The sequence below is a fragment of the Balaenoptera ricei genome, chromosome 5, assembly GCF_028023285.1.
Source record: "Balaenoptera ricei isolate mBalRic1 chromosome 5, mBalRic1.hap2, whole genome shotgun sequence".
NCBI lineage: Eukaryota > Metazoa > Chordata > Mammalia > Artiodactyla > Balaenopteridae > Balaenoptera > Balaenoptera ricei.
The window spans coordinates 24,032,115-24,060,100 of NC_082643.1; the positions used below are offsets into that span (position 1 = coordinate 24,032,115).

Consider the following 27,986-nt stretch of genomic DNA (forward strand, 5'->3'; position numbering starts at 1 on the left):
AAGAAGTCAAAAAATAAGGTTAGTGGGAGTAAAGGAGTGGACGATGTATAAACAAATAAATGAGGTTGTGGTTAGGAGGTAGGATTTCTGAATTTAAGATCTCAAAGCCAGAGGAAATGCTCATTCATTGATAATGATGAAGACAATACTGCTGATAATAACCATTCATTAAGCACACTAAAACAATTAATTACATATAGTCATAACAACCATTACTATCAGCATATTACAGAGGAGAAACTGAGGCCCTAATGAATTTTCAATTAACACTCAAGTTTTTCATAGAACTTAGCAAGATGATGCTGAAATTCAAATATAGTAGGAAAGGGCCTGTCATTCCCTAGAAAACTTTGAAGAAAATAGGTGAATATTAACTATTGTTAATACCCTACTGGCTATTAACACTTATTATAAAGCTGTAGCAATTATGATAGTGTGGTTATGTTATAGAGGTCATACAAATTGACCAATGGAAAATAATAAACAATCCATGGATGTGTGGAAAACTGATTTGAAATCAGTGACATTACAAACCATAAAAGAAAAGTTATACTATTCAATAAATGCTGCTAGAACAATTAGTTGTTCATATATAAAATAAATAAATTAGATCTCTACCTCATGCACAAAAATAGGGTGATTAAAAAAAGAATAAAACATGAATAAAAGTTTAAAACTTTTAGCAAAAAGATAAATGAATATCTTTGTGATTCTGAGGTAGGAGAGGATTTCTTAAACCAGACACCCAAAGCACAAAATATAAAGGAAAAGATGAATAAATGTGACTACATTCAAACTAAATTTCAGTGTAAGAAAAGACACCACAAACAAAGGCCAAAGAAAAGGCACAGACTGGAAGATGAGAGGCAACAATATAACCAACAATGTATTATTATCCAGAAAACATAAATCAATGAAAAAGATGAGGATAGCAATAGAAAAATGGGCAAAGATGCCCAGAGATGTACAGGAGGTGTTTGGGATTAGTACTAGAGACGTCTGGGCTGGAAATAGATTTGGGATACATCAACTTATTGATCATATTTGAATTCACAGGACTAGATGAGTTTATAGAAGGAAAGCATGTAAAGAAATTAGAGATCTGGGCCTAGCTAGGACAAAAAGCAGGCAGAGGATTACCAATCCTCACTCAAGTTCTTAACACGAAATAACTTCTTTAAACTTATCCACATATTATTTTGTCTTGCCTTTTCTGATCATAACTTCGTCTTTTAAAGATGGGGTCTAAACACAAGAAATAAACCCTTATAATAAAACCAGATTTTGTTGGACACTACATCAGAAGGTGGTCAGATAAGCCTGCCACTTCTATTTAGAACAATACTACCTTCAGCCCCTCTGTTTCATGTATTGCCAAGAAGGCAGGACTGTGGAAATGAAATGCAAATTAAAAAATAAAACAAAACAGGATTTAAAATTTAAAGTAAAGGGAATGTAAGAAAATATTCCCAAAGTGCACAATGAGGATTTTTTTAATTGGTGGGGTTAGGAACGATCTTCTTTTAGTACATTAGCATAGCTCATTTAATGCATCAGAAATAGCTAATGTATGCCTACACATCTTTAAATTTTAAGGCAAGACGAAAAACAAGAAGAAAAATGTTTCATCCATATAGACTTCTGCTCATCCCATTTCTTCTACTTAGAAATAGCAAACCAGGTATCCACTGCTCAAGGGAAGCCGGTCACAGAAAAAAAAACTACATGCAGTATAATTCCTTTTATATGATGTTCAAGAACATGCAAAGCAAGACAGAATAGTGGTGGTGCTGTTGGCGGTAAGAAGATGTGGTTAGCAGGGACATAAAGAAGCTCTCTGGGGTGTCTGGTATTCTGTATATGTGAATCTGGGTGTTTGTCACATCAATTTATATATTTGGCACTTGAGCATTTTTACTATGATCTGTCTTTTAACTGAGGTATATATTTTTTATTCCTATAAAGAAAAACTTCTTAGAGACCTTAAGAATCTCACTGAACACAGCTTGTTTCGCTCTTGTCAAGACAACAAAGCCTCTAATTAAGAAACAAATATTTAGTGGCCTTCTCTCAACTTTTCTTCCCCTCAACCCACCCCTACCTCAACCATCTCCCCAACAGAACAGTCTCAAGGACAAGGACGTCTGAGATGAACATTTTCAGGATCAACAAGCTCCAGGGTCCTTCTTCCACCAAACCAAAAGTAAGCTCCTAAGAGGAAATTGAAAGGAAACTCGAATGTAAACACCAACCTTTTAATCATCACTTTGTGAATCATCTTCTGCACCATCCTAGCTCATGAACATGAACCTGTATCTAAACATCTTTGTAGAAATTTCCATTGTAATTTTACTTTGGCAGTTTTGACCAGGGTAAAATGATAGAAAATAGGCTTATCTAGATTTCAATTAACCCTCTTGCTGATGGTTATTTTTTTAGTGAAGGACAATAACAAATATTAAATTTAAACAGTCCAGAGAATGCTTTAAAAAAAAAAAAAACCTTCCCTTTCTCACTTTAGCATGAAACACCAAGGAAAAAATAAAAAATAAAACCTACATATTACAGCTGGTTGTTACACTGAGTCATACAAAATGCAATATTGGACCTTGCGCAGTTCGTTGTTTTATGTTGCTGGTCAAGCGGGGTTCAGAACGGTAATGAGACAGGGTATTGAGATACAAATACTCAACGTGCAATCAGCAAGTGCATTACTTCGGATATTTTACTTCAGCAAAAGCATGAAACAAAGTCATGTCAAGTAAGATGCTTCCAGGGACTAAAGCTATCGCCTTTCTTTCTTTTTTTTTTTTTTTTTTTGAGCTATCTCCTTCTGCTCTTTACTTTTTTTTTCTAAACAAAGTTCTTCACAGATACCTTAGTTTGTAGCAGAAGCCCTGCAACATAAAATAAAGGAAACCCTAAGCCTTTATGTTCTTTTACCACTTTCCCAGTTTTAGGTAACCGAAAAAAGAACAGATCTGCAGAAGGAACTGAAGATTATCGAAGGAAGGACTCTAACGGGTCTCGTCTGAATGGCAAATACCTCAAGGTCTCGGAGCAGGATTGTACCAAATGGCCAAGGGGCAGAGCTGTAAGCAGTTCCTAGTTTAGCGAAAGTATTTTAACTTCTTTTAAAAAACAAAAACAAAAAAACAGGCTTGTAGAGGGAAGAGAGCGAAATTAGGCGCCGCGGCGGGTAGAGGAGAAGGGTGCTCTTAAGAGAATCTGCAGTTCTGGGGTCGCGGCTGGGAAGAGGCCGAGACGAGACGGGCCGAGGTAAAAAGAGACGCCAGGAGAAACTCACTTTTGAAAGGTACTTTCCGGTTACAAAGCACTCTCTTGTGCTTTACCTCCTCCGACACAGTATCCTTTCTGCGGGCCTCCAACGTCTACAGATGTAAAAGGCCCACCGCAAAGTCCCTCTTCAGCATCGAGATTCCGAGGCGGGCCTCGCTACCCGTCAGCCCCCGCGGCCGCCCGCGACCCCTCGGCATCCGCCTGGCGCGCGCACGTCACCCGCCCGCTGCCAATCGGCGCCGGGCAGGTCACCTCTCCTCGCGTGCCCGCAATCCCGCCCCGCCCGGTCCAGGCTGCAAGTGCCCGCCGGCCGTTTCCGCTCTCGACGCAGGCGCGGCAGCTCGGCCGGAGAGCGGCGGGGGTCGGCGAGGAGCGGACGCCGCTGGCCAGGATGGTGCTGGAGAGCGTGGCCCGCATCGTGAAGGTGCAGCTCCCCGCGTATCTTAAGCGGCTCCCAGTCCCCGAGAGCATTACCGGGTTCGCCCGGCTCACAGGTAATTTTTGCCTTCAGCCAGTCCCCATCCTTGCAAGCTTCCCAAGGCGGAGGGTGGGGGCGGGCATCTAAACACCCTCGGCCCGAGGGGCGGGGCAGAGCTTGGCGGATGGCTCGTGATCCGGCGAGCCTGCGCTCCGAGGGAGGTGGGCGCGCGCCGCCGCTGCTGCCTGGGAGCGTGTGTGAGGCCACCTCTCGGAACTTGGCGGCCCGGGGTGCTTATCCTCGTGGCTGTCGCCAGTGTCTTTACGTGGCGAGAGACCAGGATTTTGCTGAGAAGGTGCTGAGTTGGGAACGGGCCCATCTCTTTCATCTCCATCGCTCCCTGCGGCGTGCTTGTTTAAAGCAGGGTAAGTCATCGTTACCTAAGGCGCTGTGTATCAGGCCGTCCCAGCCCTTGGCTGGCTTTTACCCACATCGTGTGGGTGTGACTGTGTGGGAGAGAAACACAGACATGCACATAATATGTACTGCGGTTTTATTTAGCAACAAAATTAGAAAATAAACTCCAATCCTATAGGAGAGAGTTGACCTATCATGGGGTCATTTGAGGTCACCTCCATTACTACGGGCCTGGAGGCAATTTAGTTTCCTGGAGTTGAAGGAAAGATACCTTTGCTAGTATGATGGACCAAAAATTAGAAAATGAAATTCAATGAATATATGTAACATTCTGTACTTAAGTTCCCTCCTTTACAAAATAGAACCCAGAACTCGGGATTTCACATCTAAAGGATGAAAATTTCCAGAACGCAGTCAACACTTGGAAGATTTTGTTGGGTTCTGAGCTTTACAATGTAAGTTGGGATATTGGTAAACCAGACACAGGGACTGATTAGGATGATGAGGGGGGGAGAAACCATATTAATAAAGCAAACATTGAATTCATATGTCCTGACTACCAGGGAATGTAAGCATGAATTAAGATAATTTTGAGGTAAATAGGGCTGCTTAGCTTGGAGCAGTCTGGAGATCTATGGTAGCTGACTTAAAATACAGTATTTGGAAGGCTGACCAGTGGAAGAAAAATAAGATTTATTCTGTGTAGACCAAAAGACAGAACTAGGGCCAAATTAGTGATAGTTACTCGAGCATGGATTTTAGCTCCATGTTCAAGGAATTTTTTTTCTTTAATTAGAGAATACTTTACCAAACAAATATGGTGCTTTGAGAGCTATCCCCTCTCAGAGATTTAAAAAAAAAAAAGCAGTGTCTGGAGGTGGATAGATTAAAATGCGGTAAACTAGATGACTGTTCTAAATCTAGAGATTCTTTGCGTAATGGTCATAGACATTTGCTCTGTTGACAAATGGATTGTGAGATTTTAACATTTTTAGATGTTAAGGGGTTTGATAGAAAGCATGTAATTGAATAGAAAGAGTGGTAACTGAGTAATAAACATTAAAAAGAAATATCTAAACATAGGAACAACATAAAAGTAACAAAATGAAAAAACTTTCAAATCACGTGTTTGTAAACATCAAAGTCTTCTGTTGATTTTACTGGTTTATTCTGATAGCTTGCAGCAATTATTTAAATTTTGCCTTTTTCTCCCCTTATTTCTTTTACTGAAGTACTTTACATATTTTAATGTATTCCTTATCTTGTTCTAACAGCTACGTATGTATATAATCTTATTATAGATTAGCATCACAGTAGGCCTAACCATTCCCCTGCAACTGGAAATCTGGAATGTTTTTATATGTATATTTTATTCATAATGTTCAGTGGTAAGTAGCTCTGTACCAATTGTTATTTTTTCATTCTTTGAATTATACCCTTGAATATATTCACTAAATGGTAATACCAGGTCAAAAGGATATGATCATTTTGTGACATTTGTTCCCAGTTGCCAACTTACCTTAAAAATTTGCATAAATTAACAGCTGAGTTTTTAATAGTCAAGAAAGAAAAAAGTCCCCTTGTTCCCACCTCAGTCCAGTTTAACCTGAATTATGTGTGTTGATTCTGATTGTAGCTGGTTTTATATTAGTTTCAATTTTCTGTAAATAGAGTATAGTTGAAGCAGATTGGAAAGTATGATATTTGATTTAGTGACTAGAAGATTTTCAAACCTTTTTTTTTTCTTCTCAGGGATTCGTACTGTCAACAAATATTTAATTCCTATTAAAGGTATTAAGGAAACTCAACCTAAACCTTTTCCCTCTTGAATCAATAATTTATAGTAGTTTCTTCTTTAAAGCTATTAAATACTTAATGTGAAGACCAATTCTCAGAAATGACAACTCTGATAAATATCTTTATAGTGCATATGTAACTTAAGTCCCATTACAATGGGACAATTTAGTTTTCATTGTAATGTCCATTTATTTAGGAAACGTTAACATATTTGTAATAACTACTTTATGAAAAAAATGAGATAGTCTGTTTGGCACTGGACAATGAGAATATAACAGTTGCAGAATCTGTTTTGGAGCACTATGAAAGAAAAACTTCAATGACCAGTTTCCTCTCTGGGTCTCGCCTCCTGATTAGATGGAAATAGCTAATGACATTTGGCTCTCTTGAATGAACTTCTTGTAGAATCCATCTTAGACTTTTTCTTTGCTGAAATTAAAACCTGGAAGATAACTTTTCAACATAATTGTTTAAAATGTTTACCAGACCAAAAATATTTTCATTTTCTATCTATGACAATTAGAGCAAAAAAAAGTTTCAGTTCACATTATTGTTGCCTGTTTTTCCTTCCCTATTTAGACCCAGTGGTTTTTTTTAAAAGCAATGGACTCTCTCATGATGACTCTGCATTCTTAGTAAACACTTGAAGATCCTTAATTACTATACAGTATTTGTAGATAGCCTTTATCTATCAGAAATGCCTTATCTATCTTTGTTTAGGTTACATTGTTAAGAGTGAGGCTTTTAAGGTAAATCAGTATAATTCTGCCCTTTGAAAGTATAATGTATTCAAATACATTGACTTTTAAAAAAGCTTTCCCTGTCATATAAACTTTTAAAATAGAATAACAAAACTTCCCATTCAAAAGTCAGAAAAGTTTATATCTAGATTTAAAAGCTAGCTATGAAACTTTGAATATAGTAGTTCTACCCCACTTAAACTAGTTAGCTGCTTTGAAACGTGATGGTTTTCCTCCTAAAGACAAAGCAATGAATCCTAAGACTATAATAATATTTTTCCCAGAGTAACACAAACATGTCAGAGCTGACCCTTCAGGGGCATTAGCTCTAGAAAGGGCCAATTTTGAGCAAGGAATTTAAGAAATGGAACAGAGTTGAAAGCATGTTCATAGCAGCCTTATTTATGATAATCCCAAACTGTAAGCAACCTAAGTACCTAGCAACAGGAGAGTGGATAAACGAATTATGGTATATTCATAGAGTGGAATACTGATTCGTAATAAAAAGGAACAAATTAATGATCCACTGGATGAATCTCAAAAATTTTATATTGAGTGAAAAAACCTTCGGGTATAGGAATCAGTGGTGGGGAGATAGACTAGAAGGGGGCAGGAGAATACTTTCTGGGGTGATGGAAATATTTTACATATTTTTACACATTTTCAGTGGAGGCTACAAGGGTGTATTTAATTGTCACAGCTCAGAGCTAAACACCTAAGATCTGTTTATTGTATGTAAATTTACCTCAATTGTATTTTTAAAGAAATAAACAAAAGGTGCGTTTTCTTAATAAGAAAGGGTAATAAATCATTTAGTTCAAACTAAAGAGTTGCATTTATTAACATGTAAATAATAAAGGTTATTTCTGAAAGACTGAAGAATTTTATTTTAGAAAACTTTTATTTTTGAGAATTTGGGAAAATATTTACATAGTTACTATAAGTTGTAAAAGTTTTTTCCCCTTTTCCTAGGTAGACCGACTGTATTTAAAAGTCAGTGTAATTAAAGATTATACTAGCCTTTGTGGAGAACAATTTTGATGTCATTAAAACATTTTCTTCCGTGTAACCACTCTGCAATTCAGAATTCCTCAAGTCATCAAGTATTTATTGAGCACTTACTATGGGCCAGACAATGCTCTAAATACTGGGACACTGTTGTATTTATAGTTGTGAGTGGAAAAAAGATTTTAAAATTGAGTATTAATTTCATTTTATTGGCTCTTTGGTCCTGAATAGTCTATATTAGGTTTTAAGTGGTAATAGTAATGCCATCCATTAAAAATATTTTACTTTCATCTTTCTGTAGTTCAGAAATGAAGTCATTTCTATGTTTTACCCATAATGATACATAATAAAATATGTTATGAAATTATCAGCAGTCAATTTGCCAGTATTATTTTTATGGTATCATTATATGCAACCTTTTGAAAAAGGAAAAAAATACAGCAAAATAGAAATACAACAAAATGTTACCAACTCTTGACTGGTGGGATTAAAAGTTATTTTATTTTTTATAACTTTTCTAAATTTTCAAATTTTGTAAAATAAATGCTATTTCTGATAATCCTAAAACAATTTAAAAGTGTACTATACAAAATATACATTATACCTAACGGTTAGTAGGTAATAGATTTCCCTTCACAGTACCTAATATATCTGCAGTAGCTGAATATATATCAAACAGGTTCATAGAAATAGCCAATCTTAAAGGTTGTTTTTTTAATTTCTTGTTTGATTTTTCTGTATTTAATATTTATTCACCAAAAATCAGCCTTAATAAATATACTTAAAATGATTTAATTGAGCTTTACAGGCTGTATTATTTTCCTTTATTATCTTTTCTGTAGTTAAATTGAAGTTTGTCATCTTTAAAAAGTAGATTTTACTAAACAAGACTGTTGTATAAATTGTTACTTTGTTGTAGGAAATAATAGTACCTTTCATCACTGTATTACTATAGAGTAGTGTTTTACCAAGGAATTAAGTGTCGAAGGACGTTTTCTGAAGTAGATTTTAAAACAGTATTAATACCATTTATTCCCTGAGATTTGTGGATTAAGCTAGGAAATGCTAAACTTAAGAATCTAAGTTAATGTTTTCATCTTTACATTCTCATTCATTTACTTTTTTACTTTGAGTCACTTAACCTCTCGTGACTTTTTAATTTTGTAGTATACATAATAATACTTAATGTTATTCTACATTCAAAAAACATGTATTGAATAATTACTGTTTCAAGATACTATACTGGATGTTGGGGCCAATAACAATCTAAGATATTTATTGCCTGATCTAGAAAATAAGTATAAATAAATAATTACAGTACAGTATGGTGAGTGAGAAGGGGACTGACATTTATGCTCTACATTCATTCATTCATTAAGTCACTCATTTAACATTTATGAGGTATCTACTTCGCGCCAGGAAGAGTAGTACACAGCTCCTTTTCCTACAGGCTCATGGAAGAATCAACTTTATAAACAGATAACAGTAGTATGATAAAAGAAACTGCGGTAAAGGGGCTTGGAAGCAAAGGAGGGAGTGATTAATTTTGCTTTGGGAAATGAAGAAAGATTTCTGGAGGAGGCATATTTGACCCTAGTTTTAAATGGTCCACGTAATGAGTCAGATAGGCCACAGATAGAAAGGCATGGCAGACAGAAGGAATTCCTTATGCAAAGGACACAGGAAGCCTGTCATTAGGTAATAAGTAGCTTTGGCTGGCTTCAAGTACATGAGGGGTGGGATATTTGTGGGAGTTGAAACTGTCAAAGTAGCCTTGCCATGTTATAGAGATGGTACTTTATAGAAACAGTGGTCTGTAGCAGCACTATCCAAAAGCCTTTCTGTGATGATAGAAATGTTCTCTGTGCTGTCAAATATGGTAACCTCTAGCCACATGTAGTTCTTGAGCTGCTGAAATGTGACTGGTGTGTCTTAGAAACTGACTTCTGAATTTTACTTTATTTAAATAGCCACATGTGTATTAATTGTGTTTTTTATTTTCTATATTTTATGATACTCGGACATCTTGGGGGCCTTGCTGGCTAGGGAGAACTTGCCCCCTCCAAGGACTAGCTAATGCCAGGAGATAGTAAACTACTTGCCTGTGAGCATACTTTTCATATGCAAACCAACCAATCCAAAGCCTACACTCCAACCACTTCCTTTATCTAACTCTCACTTACCAAGCCAGTATTTCCCCTGCCCTAAATCACCCAGGGCCAGACATGAGACAACTAGGGACCACCCCTATAGCCCAGAGCCCACTGAAATTATTCAAGCCAGCCAATCCTAAATGTTTACTCTGCCCTACGTTGCCTTTTCTGTAGAAACCACAATAAAAGCTTGTGCCCTTTCACCTTCTGCCTGACCAAGCCTGGTACTTCCCCATGTGGTCCTGGGTGGCACGGTGTGCCCCCTCCTCTTGGGAATTGTAAGTAAACTTTTCTTTCAAGGCAGTTGTCTCCATGTCTGTCATCTTACCATACCTGATTAAAACAAAATCCTGGGTACAGATCAAAACAGCTTGGCTAGTGGTTACTGTATTGGACAGCACAGATCTGTAGATAGACCCCTCCCCCCCAAGAAACAGTTCTTTGTCATTTCCAGAACTTTAATTCATTCAAAAGATTTATGTGGAGTCTTTCCACTTTTGTTATGAGAATAGAACAGCCAGCTTGACTGGCAAAAACCTTATCGTTACAGAATTTCATTCTGGTGACTAAAAGATTATATCCCCAAAGATTTCTACTATATAACATTGTCAGGTTTAGTTAGCAAAATATTTTTTCAGAGGAGTTGCTCCAATCTCCATAATCTTAATAAAAACTACCATTTATTGTGTATCCTCTCTGTGCCAGGCACTCTTATAGGTGCTATTCATACATAAATAGGTTGATTCGTCCACAACTCATAACAAACCTTTGGCGTGGTGTTGTATCAAAAATAATTTCATTTTGGAAGAGTTAATGTTAAGCCAGTCTTTGAGTAGTTTTACTGAGAGAAGAACAGATAAAAGTTTAGATCTGCTGAATTTCATCCATAGTGATTGAGAACAGGCTTTGCACTTACTGTCCTGGACTAAACCTGCTTAAGCTACAGTTTACCCACATGAAAAATGGGAATAATAATGGTGCCTACCAAATACAGTTGTTTAAACTAACACAGTGTTAAATGAGGTAATACAGTTGCACTCTTAGCATAGTCTGTTCATTTATCATTAACATTTATTCATATGCCTTAGCACATGACCTTCAATTTTTCTTTTTCTCCACTAAGCTATTTCTACATAGTGCTTATTAGCAAGATATCAGGTTAGCGCTCCGTGAAGCATGACAAGTGATAACTCTTTAAAGGCAAAGGATTCCCTGCAGAGCCCAGCAGAGGCAGGGTACTAGCCAACATTGATAAATGCATGCTGAGACAGTTATCTTGGCTTCCTGGTGTGTTTGTCTCCATGGGCATAGGAGAAACTTATATCATTTATAAGTGATATAAATTTCATTTATATCACTTACATTCCCTATCCCCCTAAGACAGTGCTGAGTACTACAGAAGGCTTTCATGAACACTTACGGAATAAGATGTATCTAATAATGAGAATATTCAGGATGTGAAAATTTCGACTAGCTCCTTAAAATAGCTTTTACACAACATTTAGGTGTTTCTTTAGGAATCACTATGCCTTACCAAAAAACGTAAATTAAAGCATTGAAGACGTGTTCTGTCTGAAATTATAAATCAGTGATAAGCTATTACGGGATATTCTGTTGTATGATTTTAGACATGGTGGAAATGTTTTCTAAACCTATAAAATATATCACATTGAATTTTGTTTATAATTATGGTGATCATAATTCCTGAAATAAAACTAAACACAAATATACTTAGTGAGGATAATGAGATAGGATATTTGGTAGAGGACCCATTTCTGAAAATTCTGTTTTCCAGTTTCAAAAGTCTGAAGTCAACCCACAAATAAAATAAGGGGGTCCTAGGTATAGGTGCCTTATTCACAGTTTTACAGATAAGTTAGATAGTTAAGAAATTAAAGTGAGAAGTGAAGAATAGATAAAGAATAAGCTCAAAGATGAGACATGCTATTTGAGTTCTTTTTTTTTTTTTAATTTTTTTTTTTTAATTTGTGTTTACAGTAGGTCCTTGTTGGTCATCTATTTTAAACATGGCAGTGTGTACATGTCAATCCCAATTTCCCAATCCATCCCTATTTGAGTTCTATTACAGGAGCACGCAGACTTTAACAGATCTGTACATGTTTAGTTTCAGAATGGCTTCGGTTATTGCCTTTCCTTGGTGTACTTGCACTACTTGGCTACCTTGCGGTTCGTCCATTTCTCCCGAAGAAAAAGCAACAGAAGGATAGCTTGATTAATCTTAAAATACAAAAGGAAAATCCCAAAGTGGTGAATGAGATAAACATTGAAGATCTGTGTCTTACTAAAGCAGCTTATTGTAGATGTTGGCGTTCTAAGACGGTAAGATGTCCATTTACATGTCCACTAAAATTCTGTGCAGTTAAAATGGTTTTGCTTCTTAAATCCCCAGTTTTGCGGTTCTGTGAGATTAGAGATTTTTCCATAGTATTCAGCACTGAAAGTCTACTCTAAATTAAAGGTCGCCTCTTATGATCGCTATATTTCCTACATTAGAAAAGTTAGACCAGCACAGAAACTTGGTTGGGCAAATTACTTAATCTTTATTACTCTGATCGTCAGGTGTTTTAAAATCTGATAATATACCAATATCACAGAAATTTTTGAGGATTTAGTGAGATGATGTATGTACAGTGCCTTGTATGTAGTATGAGTTAGTAAATGGTAAGTATAATTATGGATGATTTTTAATGTGGAAATTAAAAATGAGTTTGATGGATGCAACTAGAGATTATCTTACTAAGTGAAGTAAGTCAGAAAGAGAAATACAGATATTGGTACCGTATGATATTACTTATATGTGGAATCTAAAGTATGACACAAATGAACCTATCAGTGAAGCAGAAACAGAATCACAGACATAGAGAACAGGCTGGTGGTTGCCAGTGGGGAAGGGATTGGGGGAGGGGTGGAGTGGGAGGTTGGGGTCAGCAGATACAAACTAGTATATATAGGATGGCTAAACAACAAGGTCCTACTGTACAGCACAGAGAACTATTCAGTATCCTATGGTAAACCATAATGGAAAAGGATATTTTTTAAGAAAAGAATGTAGGTATGTGTATAACTGAATCACTTTGCTGTACAGTAGTAATTAACACAACATTGTAAATCAACTATATTTCAATTAAAATAATAAACCAAAAAAAGGAGGAGTTTGGAGTGATAAATTATAAGTAGTTGATGAGATCTAGTTTGATCATAGGCTATTTGAGGCTTTAAATACAATAATGTTCATATCGCATCCTTTGTAATAACAAAATCCTAGAAACAGTCTAGATATCTGATAATAGAGGAATGATTAAAGTATGGTATAATACAAGTGATGGGATATTAGGAAGCTATGAAAAACCATGTTTTTTAAAGAATAACATGGGAGCATGATATAAGCTAGAAAAGCATATTACAGTATGATCTCAATTTTGCTTAAAAAAAAATGAGTACACAGTAAATACAGAGGAAAAGATATACCAAAATGTTAATTATTGTTACCTATGAGTAAGTTTTTAAAAATATTTTTAAAGTATTTTTTAAGTGTTACAGTGTGCATGAATTTTATAGTAAGAAAACGTTATGAAATAATTTATTTTGAATTTAAATTACATCCTTTTAAAATTTAAAATAAGTGATGAGGTGAGCTCAGATTTAGAGCTTTATAGAAAATAAGAGCTTATTTTGATGCCCTTTTATAACTATTGTATTGACTTGTTTGGAATCATCTAAAGCTTTTTATTTAAAATCTACCAAATAATTAAATACTTAAATTTGTTAGATTTGCTGTAGTATTGGAATGTAGTTAGGTTAGATAGAGAATATATCTGTTACTCAGGAAAGCTATCTGATGTGTTTCTCCCCCCAACGTAATGGCCTTTTCTTTATAAGAGCATGTCACAAATATTTCTATTTACTGAATCATTTAAAGAATAACACTTGTAATTTTTTTCCTTTTTAGTTTCCTGCCTGTGATGGTTCACATAATAAACACAATGAATTGACAGGAGATAATGTGGGTCCACTAATACTGAAGAAGAAGGAAGTATAATAGTAATGAATTAGAATGGAATTCAATTGTGTGCTGTAAAAACTTATAACAATATTTTTCCATTCTTTGTTTATAGAAGATCTTTCAAATGGTGGTCTTAATTATTGCTACTCGTTGAATAATTATTTCTGCCAATTTATTTTCTTGTTACACTACTGTTTATATTTGATACTTTGTATATTCAGTCATTTATATAAAAATTAAATTGTGCAACCCTTTCATTCTGACTTCAAAGAATTAATGTATCTTCCTACAATAAAACCAACATTTTTAAATTTTAATTGAGAAAGCTTTTGGCAATGAGTCCGAAGCTGTTTGTTTGAATGTCAATATTTTCAAAAGAAACTGTACTTTAAAAATTTCTCTCTACATTATTAAATATATTATTTTTTAGTGCTCTTTTGTTTTGATCATTTGAAGTGATTTTTCCCCTTTTGGCCTTCCATATTCCATGCTTTTTAGATCAATAAGAAAAATATTGCTGTCAAGAATTGCTTGAGTTTTCAAAGAGAAACTCTTTACTTTGTAAATATTGTTCTCTATAAATATGAATATCCCAATTTCAGAAAAGACAGGAACTGGGTATAAAAAGTTTCAACAAGGAACGATTATTTACATTATAAAAGACTTGTTTACTTTATAAAAGACTTGTTTGTGTCTGTTTACATGTGTTGCGTGTATGTCTGACTCAGTGACAAGTTGGGGTGGCAAGAACACTTACAGCTAAACCTCGTAAGCTGCTGCAATTTGAAGGTCAATTAAAAATAAAGTAAACCTGAATTTATCTTAAGATGATAACAGTTCAGTGTTCAAACAGTCTATATGAACATTTTTCTCTTTATTCCAGTGTATACCAATCAAACATAAAATAGAAAAGGCTTGCAAAATAAACTTACTGGAGAATTTTTAAAACTTGTAATTTTTTAGCCTAAGAGTCTATTTAATTTCATATTGCAATTCTTATATTAATATCTATCCTTAAGTCTGTCTATTAAAGCTACAGTCCGGTCAGTTCACTGTGCTTTCTTTATATATGAAGAAGGTTTGGAAGGCAGCCGTATTTAATTCTTCCAATGATATCAAAGCTAATAGTTGCTGAGCACTTACATGGAACAGACACTGCTCTAAGCATGGTACATGGATGTTTGGTTTATTACATGTATCAAAGCTTCTATTGTGTGATCCTGATTTTCTTGAGAACAACAGCAGGAATTTTAAAGGTAGGGTTAGAAATGTAGGTGTGGTTTTGAGAAGTTTTGCAAGGTGCATGTACAAAATTGTTGCTCTTTCCTCCTCACCTGCGAGTAGGGAGAAATATAACATTTCTCCCACTTTGGCTCTGGGTATTTTTTCCCTAGGACCTTTTCTTCAACACCCTTAAGGGCCTTCACTGTCAGATTAACCAATTATTTTTCCACAGTTGATCACAAGACTTGGAAAAAATCCTCCTCACCAGAAGTTTGGATATCCTGGTCTGTGGTCATGAAATGCTTTTCTTAAAAAGTATTCACTGCAAATCAGAGCAACATGGCATTGTACATGTTCTAGTGGTTCCCATTCTTAGATTTTACAGAAGGTAAAATTTTCCCCAAATGTGGAGACTAAAGTGACATTATCAATGTTAAAATAATTAAGTAAGAACATTTAAAAAGTTGAAAACTATCTGATAAAAGGTAATTTTAACATCCCAAAGGTAAGAAGGTTATACTCTCGAATAAGGTTTTTTTCTCCCCACATTTTCAATTGTTAAAATTTGTTAAAGAGTTGTACCCAAATATTTTCCCACATGTGCAACTTCTTCAGAAGCGTGGGGCTGGTAGCAAGCTGTTATTTTAACTACCCCTTTACGTAACCATTATTACCAGTTGCCCTCACTTTCTCTTGTGAATTCACAGAATTCCATCACATGTGCCTTAAAAAATTGACATCTAATTGAAATCTAACTGCATCTGAATTGATACAACAGAAGATAACTTAGCTCTAGAAATACATATCTTGGGTCTCCAGAACCTTTAAGAAACAGCTGTATTGTTACATTGTCACATGATCATTTTGAGGACTGCTACACCTGACTCAGGGAACTACTCATTGCTTTACTCAGAGGTGAGCACCACCATTACATAAGTAGGTTTTCAGAACTGTTGAGCAGGCTTGAGGTATTAGTGATTCATTCATATCGGTAATTAAGCAAGTCGTATTATGGTAAGCATGTTACAATTCAGCTTTGAGTTCAGTGCCTCATATGATGATTCATTAAATTACATTTGTATTTTGTAATCTAATTTGTTAATAAGTTTATGGGAAGCTAAGTAAGCCAGCTGCTGGTCTATATAGTTCTGTCTTCCTTACTGTGATCCCACAGTCTTCCATTAGAAACGTGCTATTAGACTCCTCCTCTGCAAAGAGAGTTTTAAAATTTTTAACAGGGTTCTTAAATTATGATGGATATTTCATTTGCCACTTACCAGAAACATCTAGTTGCAATTTACATGTTTAGAATTCCGTTGTGGAGCATCACCAATCTGGAGAAGACCAGGAGACCTGTTACTAACACGTACTTTACTGAGAAGTGAGGGCACTCAGGTCCCCATCTTCAGTGTCTGCTTGTTCTTATTTCACACCTGATTCTAATAAGTTTGGTTATCTGACTTCTGCTCCTGAACAGATCATAAGTGTTGACAGGGTCCTGCTGGAAGCAGGTAAACAATAAAATGTGACAGCTGACAGCAGGGGAGGGAAACAAAAAATAAATTTAATGTGAACATTAAAAGGATAGCAGCTTGAGACAACTTTACATAGGGTCCTGCACACCACAGTCCCTGAGAGCATCACTGTCAGCAAATTATACAAGTGACGTTTAATGATGAATTTGAATCAAGTAGTTTATGGTATGTAAGAAGGCAGAACTATGTGTTGCATTTGGTGATACCAATTTCCTCTTCAAATAGTTAAAAGCTGAGTGCTTAAAGTGGTTTATCCAGGTGGAAAGTTTATGCAGAAAATACCTTGAATCGTTCCTTGATTATTTGGAGGCTTTATCATAGGAAGTTTTTCATTCAGTTGAAACATTTTTCAAGTTTAATGACTGTAACTCACTACCTAGTTTAATTTGTTAAAGTATGAGGAAAACTAAAGGAACAGTGATTTAAACCACGTAAATCAAGATAGATGACCTCCTCCACCTTAGGGAGGATTACAAATCGTGTGTAAAAATCATTCAGCCCCAGTTCCGTGACTGCCCCACTGTCTTGCTGGCCGTGCAGTCCCTTTGCACCAGAGGTGGGATTGTAAAAGACTCTCAGAGCTGTTGTTTTGTTTTAGCTGTGCTGCATCACCTGATATCCTTTAGTTTGTCATAGTAATCTTTTACTGGAAGCTCACGTTCAGAGAGTCATCTATTATCTTTTGCAGGAATCCAGTTTAGTAAAGTCATGTAGCAAGCATTATTTTTATATAAAAAGTAGACTTCATATTAATTATTAGCAATTGCATTGTGCAATTTTCTATTAGTTATGGTGGGGTTTTTTTGTTTGTTTTTTGGGTTTTTTTGGCCACATGGCATGCAGGATCTTGGTTCAACCAGGGATTGAACCCATGCCCCTGCAGTGGAAGCGTGGAGTCCTAACCACTTGCCTGCCAGGGAATTCCATATATGGTCTTGAAGGACACTGCAAATCTGTTCAGAGAGGCAAATCTGTGTCATTCGGTCAGAGATGACATCACTTTCTAAGTTTCCTTTGGTTTTAATGCTCGATTCTTTGCTTACAAAAAGTATATCTGTGACTCCATTCTCTTAGGACACTGTTCTCAGAAAAATCAGCCACAATATGTACAAATTACTGATGTCTGTTATAAGGCTGTAATTTTCCAAAGTAATATAGAAAGGGGAAAAAGGTAGTAAATTGCATAATTACAGAGATGAACCCTGTAATAGAAAATAAAAATGTCAGCAAACAATTCACTAAATTTTCAAATTTCCTGTAATTTCCCGTTAGTATCCATCATAAATTCCTCTGCATTATCATACTAAAGACATGAGTCAATAACATCCATTCAATAAATTTAAGATAGAAGTACAGAGTCTTCAACTATGTTGAATGCTGCCAAGAAGCAGCATTCATGAAAATGAATGAAGTAAGATGAACTAGAAAGATGTTCACTTTAAAATTCTGCATGCAACCGTGTAGCAGCACACTGGAAAATCTAGAGGTAATGGATAATTTCCTAGAAAAGCATGAAAGATCAAAAGTAATCCAAGACAAAATTTTAAATGTTAATAGACCAATTATCAGATAAGAATGGAAAAAGTGATTTTTTTAATCCATATTTTTAAAAGTACTAGGGTTGTGAGAGAGATGATTCTAATGTAATTTAAAGTATCCCAAATTTTTTTAAAAGGGAAAAACTCCCCAACTCGTTTCATATAGCTAGTATAACATTAATATAAAGACCTGATAAAGGGGACTTCCCTGGTGGCGCAGTGGTTAAGAATCCGCCTGCCAGGGACTTCCCTGGCGGTCCAGCAGTTAAGACTCTGCACTCCCACTGCAGGGGGCGTGGGTTCGATCCCTGGTTGGGGAACTAAGATCCCACATGCCACGTGGTGCAGCCAAAATAAATAAATAAATAAATAAATAAAATAATGGAGCATTTATTAAAAAATAAAAGAATCCGCCTGCCAGTGCAGGGGACACGGGTTTGACCCCAGGTCCGGGGAAGATCACCCATGCCATGGAGTAACTAAGCCCGTGTGCCACAACTACTGAGCCTGAGCTGTAGAGCCTGAGAGCCACAACTACTGAAGTCTGCGCACCTAGAGAGCCACAACTACTGAAGCCCATGCGCCTAGAGCCCGTGCTCTGCAGCAGGAGAAGCCACTGCAATGAGAAGCCCGAGCACTACAACGAAGAGTAGCCCCCGCTCGCCGCAACTAGAGAAAGCCGGCACGCAGCAACGAAGACCCAACACAGTCAAAAAAAACCACAAAAACCCAAAAAACCTGATAAAGAAACACAAGACAAAAAAAAAAAAAAGGAAAAACCATAGACCAATCTCATCTATACATACAGATAAAAAATTTTTTTAAATGGTTAATAACTATGGCAAAAAGAATTGTATTCCAGGAATTCAAGAGTGTTTTGATTTCAGTAAATCTATTAACACAATCAATTACCTAAATGAATTAAAGAAGAGAAAACATGATCATATCAATAGATGCTAAAAGGCATATTACTAAGATTCAGTAGCTATTCCTAATGAAGATCCTTGAGTAAGACAGAAATTGAAGGAAACAAACACAATGAAGATTATTTATGAAAAGCCTATAGGTATTTAAAAATCATAAGCTGTTTCAATTAAAATCAGGAACTAACAGGAATGGCTACTGTCATTAAAGATTATCTTGGAAGATGCAGTGACTGTTGATATGATTATATGCCTAGGAAACCACGGAGATTAGGAAAAACAGAATTAAAGAGGAATTTTTAGTAAGGTATTTGGAAACAAGATGAATATACAAAATTTAATGGCAATAAACACTTTGAAATGCTAATGGAAGAAATATTTCATTCACAATAGCAAAAAAAAAAAAGTGGAATAAATTTACACAGAAAGGTATAAGACCTATAAGAACAAAAAAAACCTATAAAAATGTTACTAAAAACAATTGAACAAAATTTAAACATATGAAAAAATACTATTGTAAAAATATAAATCTCTTAAAATTAATAAATTCAATAAAAGTCACATTAGAACCACAAGAGTATTTTAAAACTGGATTAAACTATATTAAGATTCATTTAGAGTCAGAAAATTCTACAAAAACACACAAAAAAAGAAAGGAACTTTACTCACCAGATATCAGCATATACTATAGTCATTGGAATCAAGTCAGTTAATAAGATAAGAAAAACAACTGCATTAAATAAGAATAAACAAGACTGATAGAAAAGAATTGAGATGAAAGTTTAATGTATGACAAATATGGTGTTTGTTTTAGTTCAAAGAGAAAACAAAATTGGACTCCCAATTTTCACTAAGGGCTTTGATGTGGCATAAAATTATTTTTTAAATGATTATTAGGAATTCCCTGGCTGTCTAGTGGTTAGGACTCAAGGCTCTCACTGCCGGGGCCCTGGGTTAAATCCCTGGTCAGGGAACTAAGATCCCACAAGCTGCACGGCACAGCCAAAAAAAAAATTATTTTTTTTTACTTTAGAAAGAGAGAGTTGGGGGGTGGGGGATAAGAAAAGAAGAGACTAAATCCAGGGAAAACCTGTATTAACAATTTTTTGTGACAAAAGAGTTAAAGTCAAATATCAATTATACGTAATAAATATGGAGGAAATTGCAATGTAGGTTACAGACAAAGAGTTAATATCTATACTACTGTGTATTATATAATATGAAATGATAACATTTACTATAGAGCACTTACAAATGGGCAAATATAAAGACATAAACATAGAAGAGTAAATCCAAACGACCAAGATGTAGAAAATTATGCTCAAACTCACTAGTAATCAGGGCAATACAAATAAAGCTTTGAAGATTGTCAATTTATACCCCATTAGATAGATGGTCACATATAAAGAAGAGCAATACTTATCACTGGTGGGAATTTTGCAGGAGGGACAAGGTACTCCCATACATTGGTGGTAAAAAATACAGATTGTTACAGTCTTTCGAGAAAAAATATATTCTTTGTCATAGTAATCCTATAGATATAAAATCATGTCCACGTATGTATGTCCACGTATACATGTATGTATGTATGTCCACGTATACATGTATTTTTTTATTGCAACATTGATCTTAATGGAAAATACACATTAAAGCTGTATTAGTTGACTCTATTTCTATGCCATAGTGATGGGATATATATACTCTTATTTTGAGTATTGTGTGTGTATGTATATATGTTTGCATATGATTTTATGAGCATGAAGAAAAATGGGAATGATATATTCTAATGGGGATGACATCATTTGTCTAGAGAGGGTAGGTAGAGTAAAGATGGGAATTTGGGTGGGAAGAGGAAGAGGAAAGAGAAAAGAGTAAGCAAACAGAAAAAAATACTAAATTCCACGTATGGCATCCCATTTTCAAATTATATAAATTAAACATTTGTACACACAAGAAGAAAGTTTAAAGCATTAAATGGATTTGATATCATGACGGTCATTTGATGACCTTACCCAGAGCATTTTTAGATAAGTGGAAGCAAAGAATAAAGTAAAATTCTTATTAGAACAGTTTGAATAATAAATAAATAGTAAGATAGCAGACTACTATAAACTGAAACTTTACCAAATAATACCAATAAAAAAGTAAAATATAATAAATGATGAGCAAAAAAAGGGGTAAAGAAAGTGACTATATGTTATGTATATGAGGCAAAGGTGGCCTCTGTATATTGGCCTATGGGTTGTTTATCTCTTTACAGCGGGCTGAGACCCATTAGTGCAAAAGCCCACTGACACCAAACCAAAACTTACCCATCCACTTGTTTTAAACATAGTCCAAACAAACAGAGTTTTAGAAATTTAGAGCTTGTCTGCTTTATATAGCCTGTGAAACTGTGCCCAAAATCTGCTTGCCACAGGTAAAATAAGCCTTGGGCTATAAAGACTCTATGCTGCTGCCCTTTGGAATTCTCTAACCCAGAGACTTCTGCCATGCTGCTGAGTGACATCATACATAAGCCCCCTAGACATAAAACCTCTGTCTCTTTCCACCGGTACCCTTGCCCTCCTCTCCTTCTCGATGGTGGCCTCATGCCTTAAGCCTCTGTGTGGTGCTAGGGCCTTTCCCAACTTGCAAACCTTTAAAAGTAGAACCAAAATAGAGCTTGTGTGCTCTGCTGCCACCTCATGGCCATAAATTTTTCTTTGATCAGCCCTGAAATGCTCAAACTCACCCCACTTATACTACATAATAATAAAAGTAAAAATTCAGGGCTTCCCTGGGCTTCCCTGGGCTTCCCTGGTGGCGCAGTGGTTGAGAATCTGCCTGCCAAGGCAGGGAACACAGGTTCGAGCCCTGGTCTGGGAGGATCCCACATGCCGCGGAGCAACTAGGCCCGTGAGCCACAACTACTGAGCCTGCGCGTCTGGAGCCTGTGCTCCGCAACAAGAGAGGCCGCGATAATGAGAGGCCCGCGCACCGCGATCAAGAGTGGCCCCCACTTGCCACAACTAGAGAAAGCCCTCGCACAGAAACGAAGACCCAACACAGCCATAAATAAATAAATAAACCCAAAAAGTTGAAAAAAAAAAATAAAGTAAAAATTCACCAGGAAGATACACCAGTGGTAAAGTTGTAGATACCTAATATATCCTCAAAATAAATAAAGCCAAAATGAATAGGATTACGAAGAGTAATTGACAAATGCACAAACACAGTGAGAGATGTTAACACATCATTTTCAGTAACTGACTAAATGGACATAAAATTAGTAAGGCTATATAAATTATATAGAACTATAATCAACAATTAAAGAATTTCTATTCTTTTCAAGCATACTTGAAATATTTACAAAAATCGACCAAATTTTAGGCCTAAAAGTATCAAACTTTTAAACTGATATAGAGACTACAAAGTACTACTATTACAAATCAATAACAAAAGGTTATCCAAAAGAGATTTTTAAATTTTAGAAATTAAAAACATACTTCCAAATAATTCATGAAACCAAGAAGTAATTATAATAAAAATTAGAACACATTTAAAATTGGATGAAGATGAAAAGGTTACAGACCAATAGATATGTAAGAGCTGAAGCAGTACCTAGAGGGAAACTTACCAGAAGCAATTCACATTCATGGGAAGGACAACAGCCTACACTTACAGTCTATCCAAAGTCTATATTGGCTCTTCTACTCTATGTCATAATATAGTCCAAAGAAACCTGGACCGCCTGGACATTCTGTAGAACATCACATATGTTTGTTATATTGATCAGTAAAAACAGACTAAGAAGTAGTAAGTGTGTTGGACATCTGGGACACAGGCATCCCCGAGAATAAGAGAAAACTCTTTGAAGATTAAGGGACCTACCACATCAGTGAAGGTTTTAGAGGGGTCCAGTAGCCTGGGGTAGGTTTAAAATAAAGGACAAATTATTGCATGTCACATTCCCACCATGAAGAAGGAAGTACAATACTTCACAGGCCTCTTTGGGCTTTGGAGGCAGCATATTCCATAGTTAGGAATACTGCTCTGACACGTACGCTGAGTGACACAGAGGCTGCCAGCTTTGACAGGAGCTTAGAGCAGGAAAGTACTCTGCAATGGGTTCAGGCTGCAATACAAGCAGCCCTACCATTTGGGCTATACAGTCCAGCAGACTCTCTGATATTGGAAGTGTTTGCAGTGAGAAAAGAGACCATGTGGAGTTTATGGCAAACCTCATTGGGAAAATTACAACATAGATCTATGGGGTTCTCTGGCAAGGCCATGCTATCTGCTGATAATGATATACTCTAATAGTTCCAGGCATGCTACTGGATCCACCTGACAATGGGCATTAAGTAACCATGTGGCTAGAGCATCCCATCATGAGCTTGGCTTTGTTAGACCTATCAAGGCACAAGGACAAGCTGACCTAGTAGCAATCCATAAGCTAAAAGCAGCACATCAAGAATCGGGCGTGAAAAGCACTACAGGGCACAAGCAAGCAGTATGAGTATGTGGCCCAGGACCCCGTTTCATCCAAAACTGTTGCAATATTTTCTCTCCATCAGCTTGCAACTGTGGTTGTATAGGCACTCCCAAGTTGCTTAAGGACGAAAAAGGCTAAATTTGGTCCATTGAGAGGTCATCTCAGGATGCGGATGCAAGCCAAAAACGGATCACCGCCTATTTTAGCGCTGGAAATCTAGCAATAAGATGAAATTCTCCTGGGATGCAGAACTTTGGACTGTCCACCTTGTCATTCATTCTGCATGGAAAGAGAAGTGGCCCAAGGTAAGAATGTATCCAGATTCATGGTCAAATGACTTGGCTAGGTTAGAGGTTGGAAGGGAAAGGTTTGGAAGATTGGAGACAAAGACATCTGGGAAAGAGGCATAGGGAAGGACCTATGGGAATACAGTAGACAAAAAAATATGAAGATTTTATATCACATGTTAACTCCCACAGAGGGTATCTACCAACAATCAAGTAGAGGAAATGATTCAGCCAGTTGATGTGAGCCAGCTTCTTCCAACCTTAGTACTGGTACAATTGGTGCATAAATATAATGACAGGGATGGAGGCTATACAGAGGTCCAAACAGCAGAAGTTCCCACTAAACAAGGCTGATCTAGCCATGCTGCTGCTGAATGCCCAAACTGCCAGCAACAGAAAACAACACTGGTACCTCAATATGGCACCATCCTTCAAGGAGATCATATAGTCATACAGTGACAAGTTGAATACATCAGATCCCTTCCATACAGGAAGGAGAACAATTAATCTTGACCGGAACTGACACTCATTCTGAATATGGATTTGTCTTTCCTTCTCACATGGCCTCAACCTGCACCACTACTCAAGGGCTTACAGAATGTTTGATCCACCAACATGGAATCCTGTACATCACTGCATTGGATCAAGAAAGGCTCTTTACAGCACAGCAGTTGCAGCAGTGGACATGTGACAATGTGATTCAGTGATCTCATCATAAATCACAAACATCATAACAACTAGAAGCTGCCAAACAGAGTGAAAAAGCCTTTAGAAGCCCTTCGAAGATACAAGGGTGGGTTACCAGCATATAGTCCCATATCTCCAGTAGAAAAAGGATCAATGGAGGAAGAATCAGTGACATATTTACCATCAGTTCCAGTGATCTTCTTGGAAATTTTTGCTTCTTATCTCTGCACGTCAATGCTGTTATAAAACGGAAGCAGAGAGGAATATGCTTGACACCCAAGTGATCCACTGGGAGATCTCTAGGTAAAATCGTGTTCCATTTTAATGGTTCGATTTAAGTAGACAAGTGTAGTAGCCATGGCTGAGCATGGCATTCTACATTCAGTTGAAAAGGAATGGAGACCTGGGCTCAGACAACTCAGGGGTGATGATCTGGGTCACTCTACCAGGTAGTGACCGGGACAAGCCGAGGTGCTAGCTAAGGGTGAGAGGAATGTAGAAGAGAGAGTAAGTTACCTGGATAGCAGAGAAGAGAGATGATCAATTGAGGGTGCAGGACCAGCTGCAGAACTAGGGGTTATATAGTTCATTCAGTGAACATCTCTTTTACAAATTTCCCCAGCAGAAGAACCAAACAGATTTCTGGAGGAGCTTTTCCTAGATAGAGTGAAATTATGTAAAGCAACAGATTCAAATGATACAGGGGGTGGACAGTAGTATGTTCTGTGGTGTGTAGCCAGTATTCCTCTTTCAGGACTGAGGCAGTCATTCCCCTGAGGGCTCTGAGTGTTGTCTGTTGGCGGTTTACAACCAAAGCCCTCTGTAGAGAGTGCCCTCAGATAAAAGAAACTATGTAGTCCAAATTACACTCCCTCCCTGAGAGCAGTACATATCCAATGACTACTTGATTGGAATTCATATTAATTGTTGCCAACAGAATTTTAAGTGATATGCTGTTAGTGAAAGAAAAATAAAACTTGAGATGAGCTGATGTGAGCTTGAGAATGGAGGCTGTTGGTGAGAGGACATCATGATGATGTGGTCCGTGAGGGCCATTGAAATTCAGAGTGTTATTTGGGCAGAAGGCAACTGAGAGAGATTGATATGAGGCCCAGACTGGGGCACTGGGCAGTAACAAAGTATATGGGCTTCAGTTTTCTCATCTAGAAGAGGAAGGAGTTAGACTAAATTGTCATCAAGTGTCTTCCAGCTCCTGTATTCTGTAATTCTAAAGTCCTCTACAGAACATACAAACAGCACTGAGGGACAATACTTTAAATCTGTGACTGGCTTACTAATGGAAAATTATTCTTTAATACAATGATACAGATGGTTATCCATAACCTAGAGATTCCTACATGATGAAAAATTCCTATCTGTAAATTTCAATTGGCAATAACTCATATGAAGAAGCACAGCAGGGCTTCCCTGTTGGCGCAGTGGTTGAGCATCTGCCTGCCAATGCAGAGGACACGGGTTCGAGCCCTGGTCTGGGAAGATCCCACATGCCGCGGAGCAACTGGGCCCGTGAGCCACAACTACTGAGCCTGTGCGTCTGGAGCCTGTGCCCCGCAACAAGAGAAGCCGCGATAGTGAGAGACCCGTGCACCGCGATGAAGAGTGGCCCCCGCTTGCCGCAACTAGAGAAAGCCCTCACACAGAAACAAAGACCCAACACAGCCATAAATAAATAAATAAATAAATAAAAAGAAGCACAGCAAAATACTCAGTTTTTATTAAAAATAATATGGCCTTAACAACAATGCTCTTGCCAGTGAAGTATAATGTGTAAATTAATGCAGTAGCAAGAGTGTTAAATGCAACAGTCATTCCTTCCCTGAGACAAGTTAAAATCACCTAGTTCATTCATTCTTTCATCAAAAGCATTTATGTTCCCTGATCTACACACTCCTTCCTTATGACTCTCCTTCTGCAGTGGATGTTGGATTGAATATGGTATTGCACGTTGCTATACTATTCTCAAGATGCAAGCAGAGTAGCATGTCAAAGTTATGTTCTGGATCTAAACAGTTCATCTCAAAGTTCATAAGGAAAATAAATAATCAAGTAAAGTCCTAGGGGAAAAAAAGCACTGAGGGTAGCTAGCTCTACCAGATATTAAAATATACTATAAAAAAAAACTATACACACAGAATCCAACAATACATTAAAAGGACATACGCCATGATCAAGTGGAATTTATTCCAGGGATGCAAAGATGGTTCAATATTTGAAAATCAATCAGTGTGATACACAACATTAACAAACTAAAGAATAAAAATTATATGGTCATCTCAATGTATGCAGAAGAAGTTTTTGACAAAATTCAATATCCATTTAAGATAAAAACTTTCCAGAAAGTGGGTATAGAGGGAACATACCTCAACATAATAAAGGTCATATATGATAAGTCCACAGCTAACATCATTCTTAACAGTAAAAAGCTGAAAGCATTTCTTCGAAGATCAGAATGCCCACTCTTGCCACTTTTATTCAACATAGTGTTGGAAGTCCTAGCCACAGCAATCAGAAAAGAAAAAAAATTAAAAGGAAGCAATATAGAAAGAAAAAGTAAAACTGTCACTGTTTGCAGATGACATGATACTACACATAGAAAATCCTAAATATGCCACCAAAAAACTACTAGAGCTTATCAATAAAATCGGTAAAGTTGCAGGATACAAAATTAATATACAGAAATCTGCTGCATTTCTATACACTAACAACAAAATATCAGAAATAGAAATTAAAGAAACAATCTCATTTACAATCACATCAAAAAGAATACAATACCTAGGGATAAACCTACCTAAGGAGGTAAAAGACCTATACTTAGAAAACTATAAGACATTGATGAAAGAAACTGAAGATGACACAAATAGATGAAGAGATATACCGTGTTCATGGATTGGAAGAATTAATATTGTTAAAATGACCATCCTAAGGGCAATCTACAGATTCAGTGCAATCCCTATCAAAATACTAATGGCATTTTTCACAGAACTAGAACAAATAACTTGAAAATTTGTATGGAAACACAAAAGATTCCAAATAGCCAAAACAATCTTCAGAAAGACGAACAGAGCTGGAGGTATCATGCTCCCTGACTTCATGCTCCATACTGGCACAGAAACAGATATATAGATCAATGAAACAGAATAGAGGGTGCAGAAATAAACCCACACACTTATGGTCAATTAATCTATGACAAAGGAGGCAAGAATATTCAATGGAGGAAAGACAGTCTCTTCAATAAGTGGTGCTGGCTATGGAGAACAGTATGCAGGTTCCTTAAAAAGCTAAAAAATAGAGTTACCATATGATCCAGCAATCCCACTCCTGGGCATATATCCAGAAAAAAACTATAATTCAGAAAGATACATGCACCCCAATGTTCATTACAGTACTATTTACAATAGCCAAGACATGGAAGCAACCTAAATGTCCATAGACAGATG

The 27,986-nt window shown here is 36.6% G+C and overlaps 2 protein-coding genes across 2 annotated transcripts in view; one reads left to right on the forward strand and one right to left on the reverse strand.

Moving 5' to 3' along the window:
- UBE2D3 (ubiquitin conjugating enzyme E2 D3) overlaps window positions 1-3,496 on the reverse strand; it is a 72,003-nt gene extending 68,507 nt beyond the window's left edge. Inside the window, exon 1 of the mRNA XM_059922501.1 lies at window positions 3,308-3,496. The gene's annotated coding sequence lies outside the window, so the exon portion shown is untranslated. The remainder of the gene's footprint in view (window positions 1-3,307) is intronic.
- A 45-nt stretch (window positions 3,497-3,541) lies between these two features.
- On the forward strand, window positions 3,542-14,291 carry CISD2 (CDGSH iron sulfur domain 2). Its single transcript, XM_059922503.1, has 3 exons — window positions 3,542-3,794; window positions 11,959-12,173; window positions 13,804-14,291. The coding sequence occupies exons 1-3, from the start codon at window positions 3,692-3,694 to the stop codon at window positions 13,891-13,893; spliced, it is 408 nt and encodes a 135-aa protein (XP_059778486.1). The 5' UTR covers window positions 3,542-3,691; the 3' UTR covers window positions 13,894-14,291.
- Window positions 14,292-27,986: the final 13,695 nt, after the last annotated feature.

Excerpts from the sequence above, each read along its gene's own strand:
- CISD2 (XM_059922503.1), top strand. The coding sequence starts at position 3,692 with ATGGTGCTGGAGAGCGTGGCCCGCATCGTGAAGGTGCAGCTCCCCGCG. Across the intron at positions 3,795-11,958 it reads CGGGTTCGCCCGGCTCACAG|TTTCAGAATGGCTTCGGTTA; the intron begins GTAATTTTTGCC and ends GTACATGTTTAG. Across the intron at positions 12,174-13,803 it reads GATGTTGGCGTTCTAAGACG|TTTCCTGCCTGTGATGGTTC; the intron begins GTAAGATGTCCA and ends TTTCCTTTTTAG.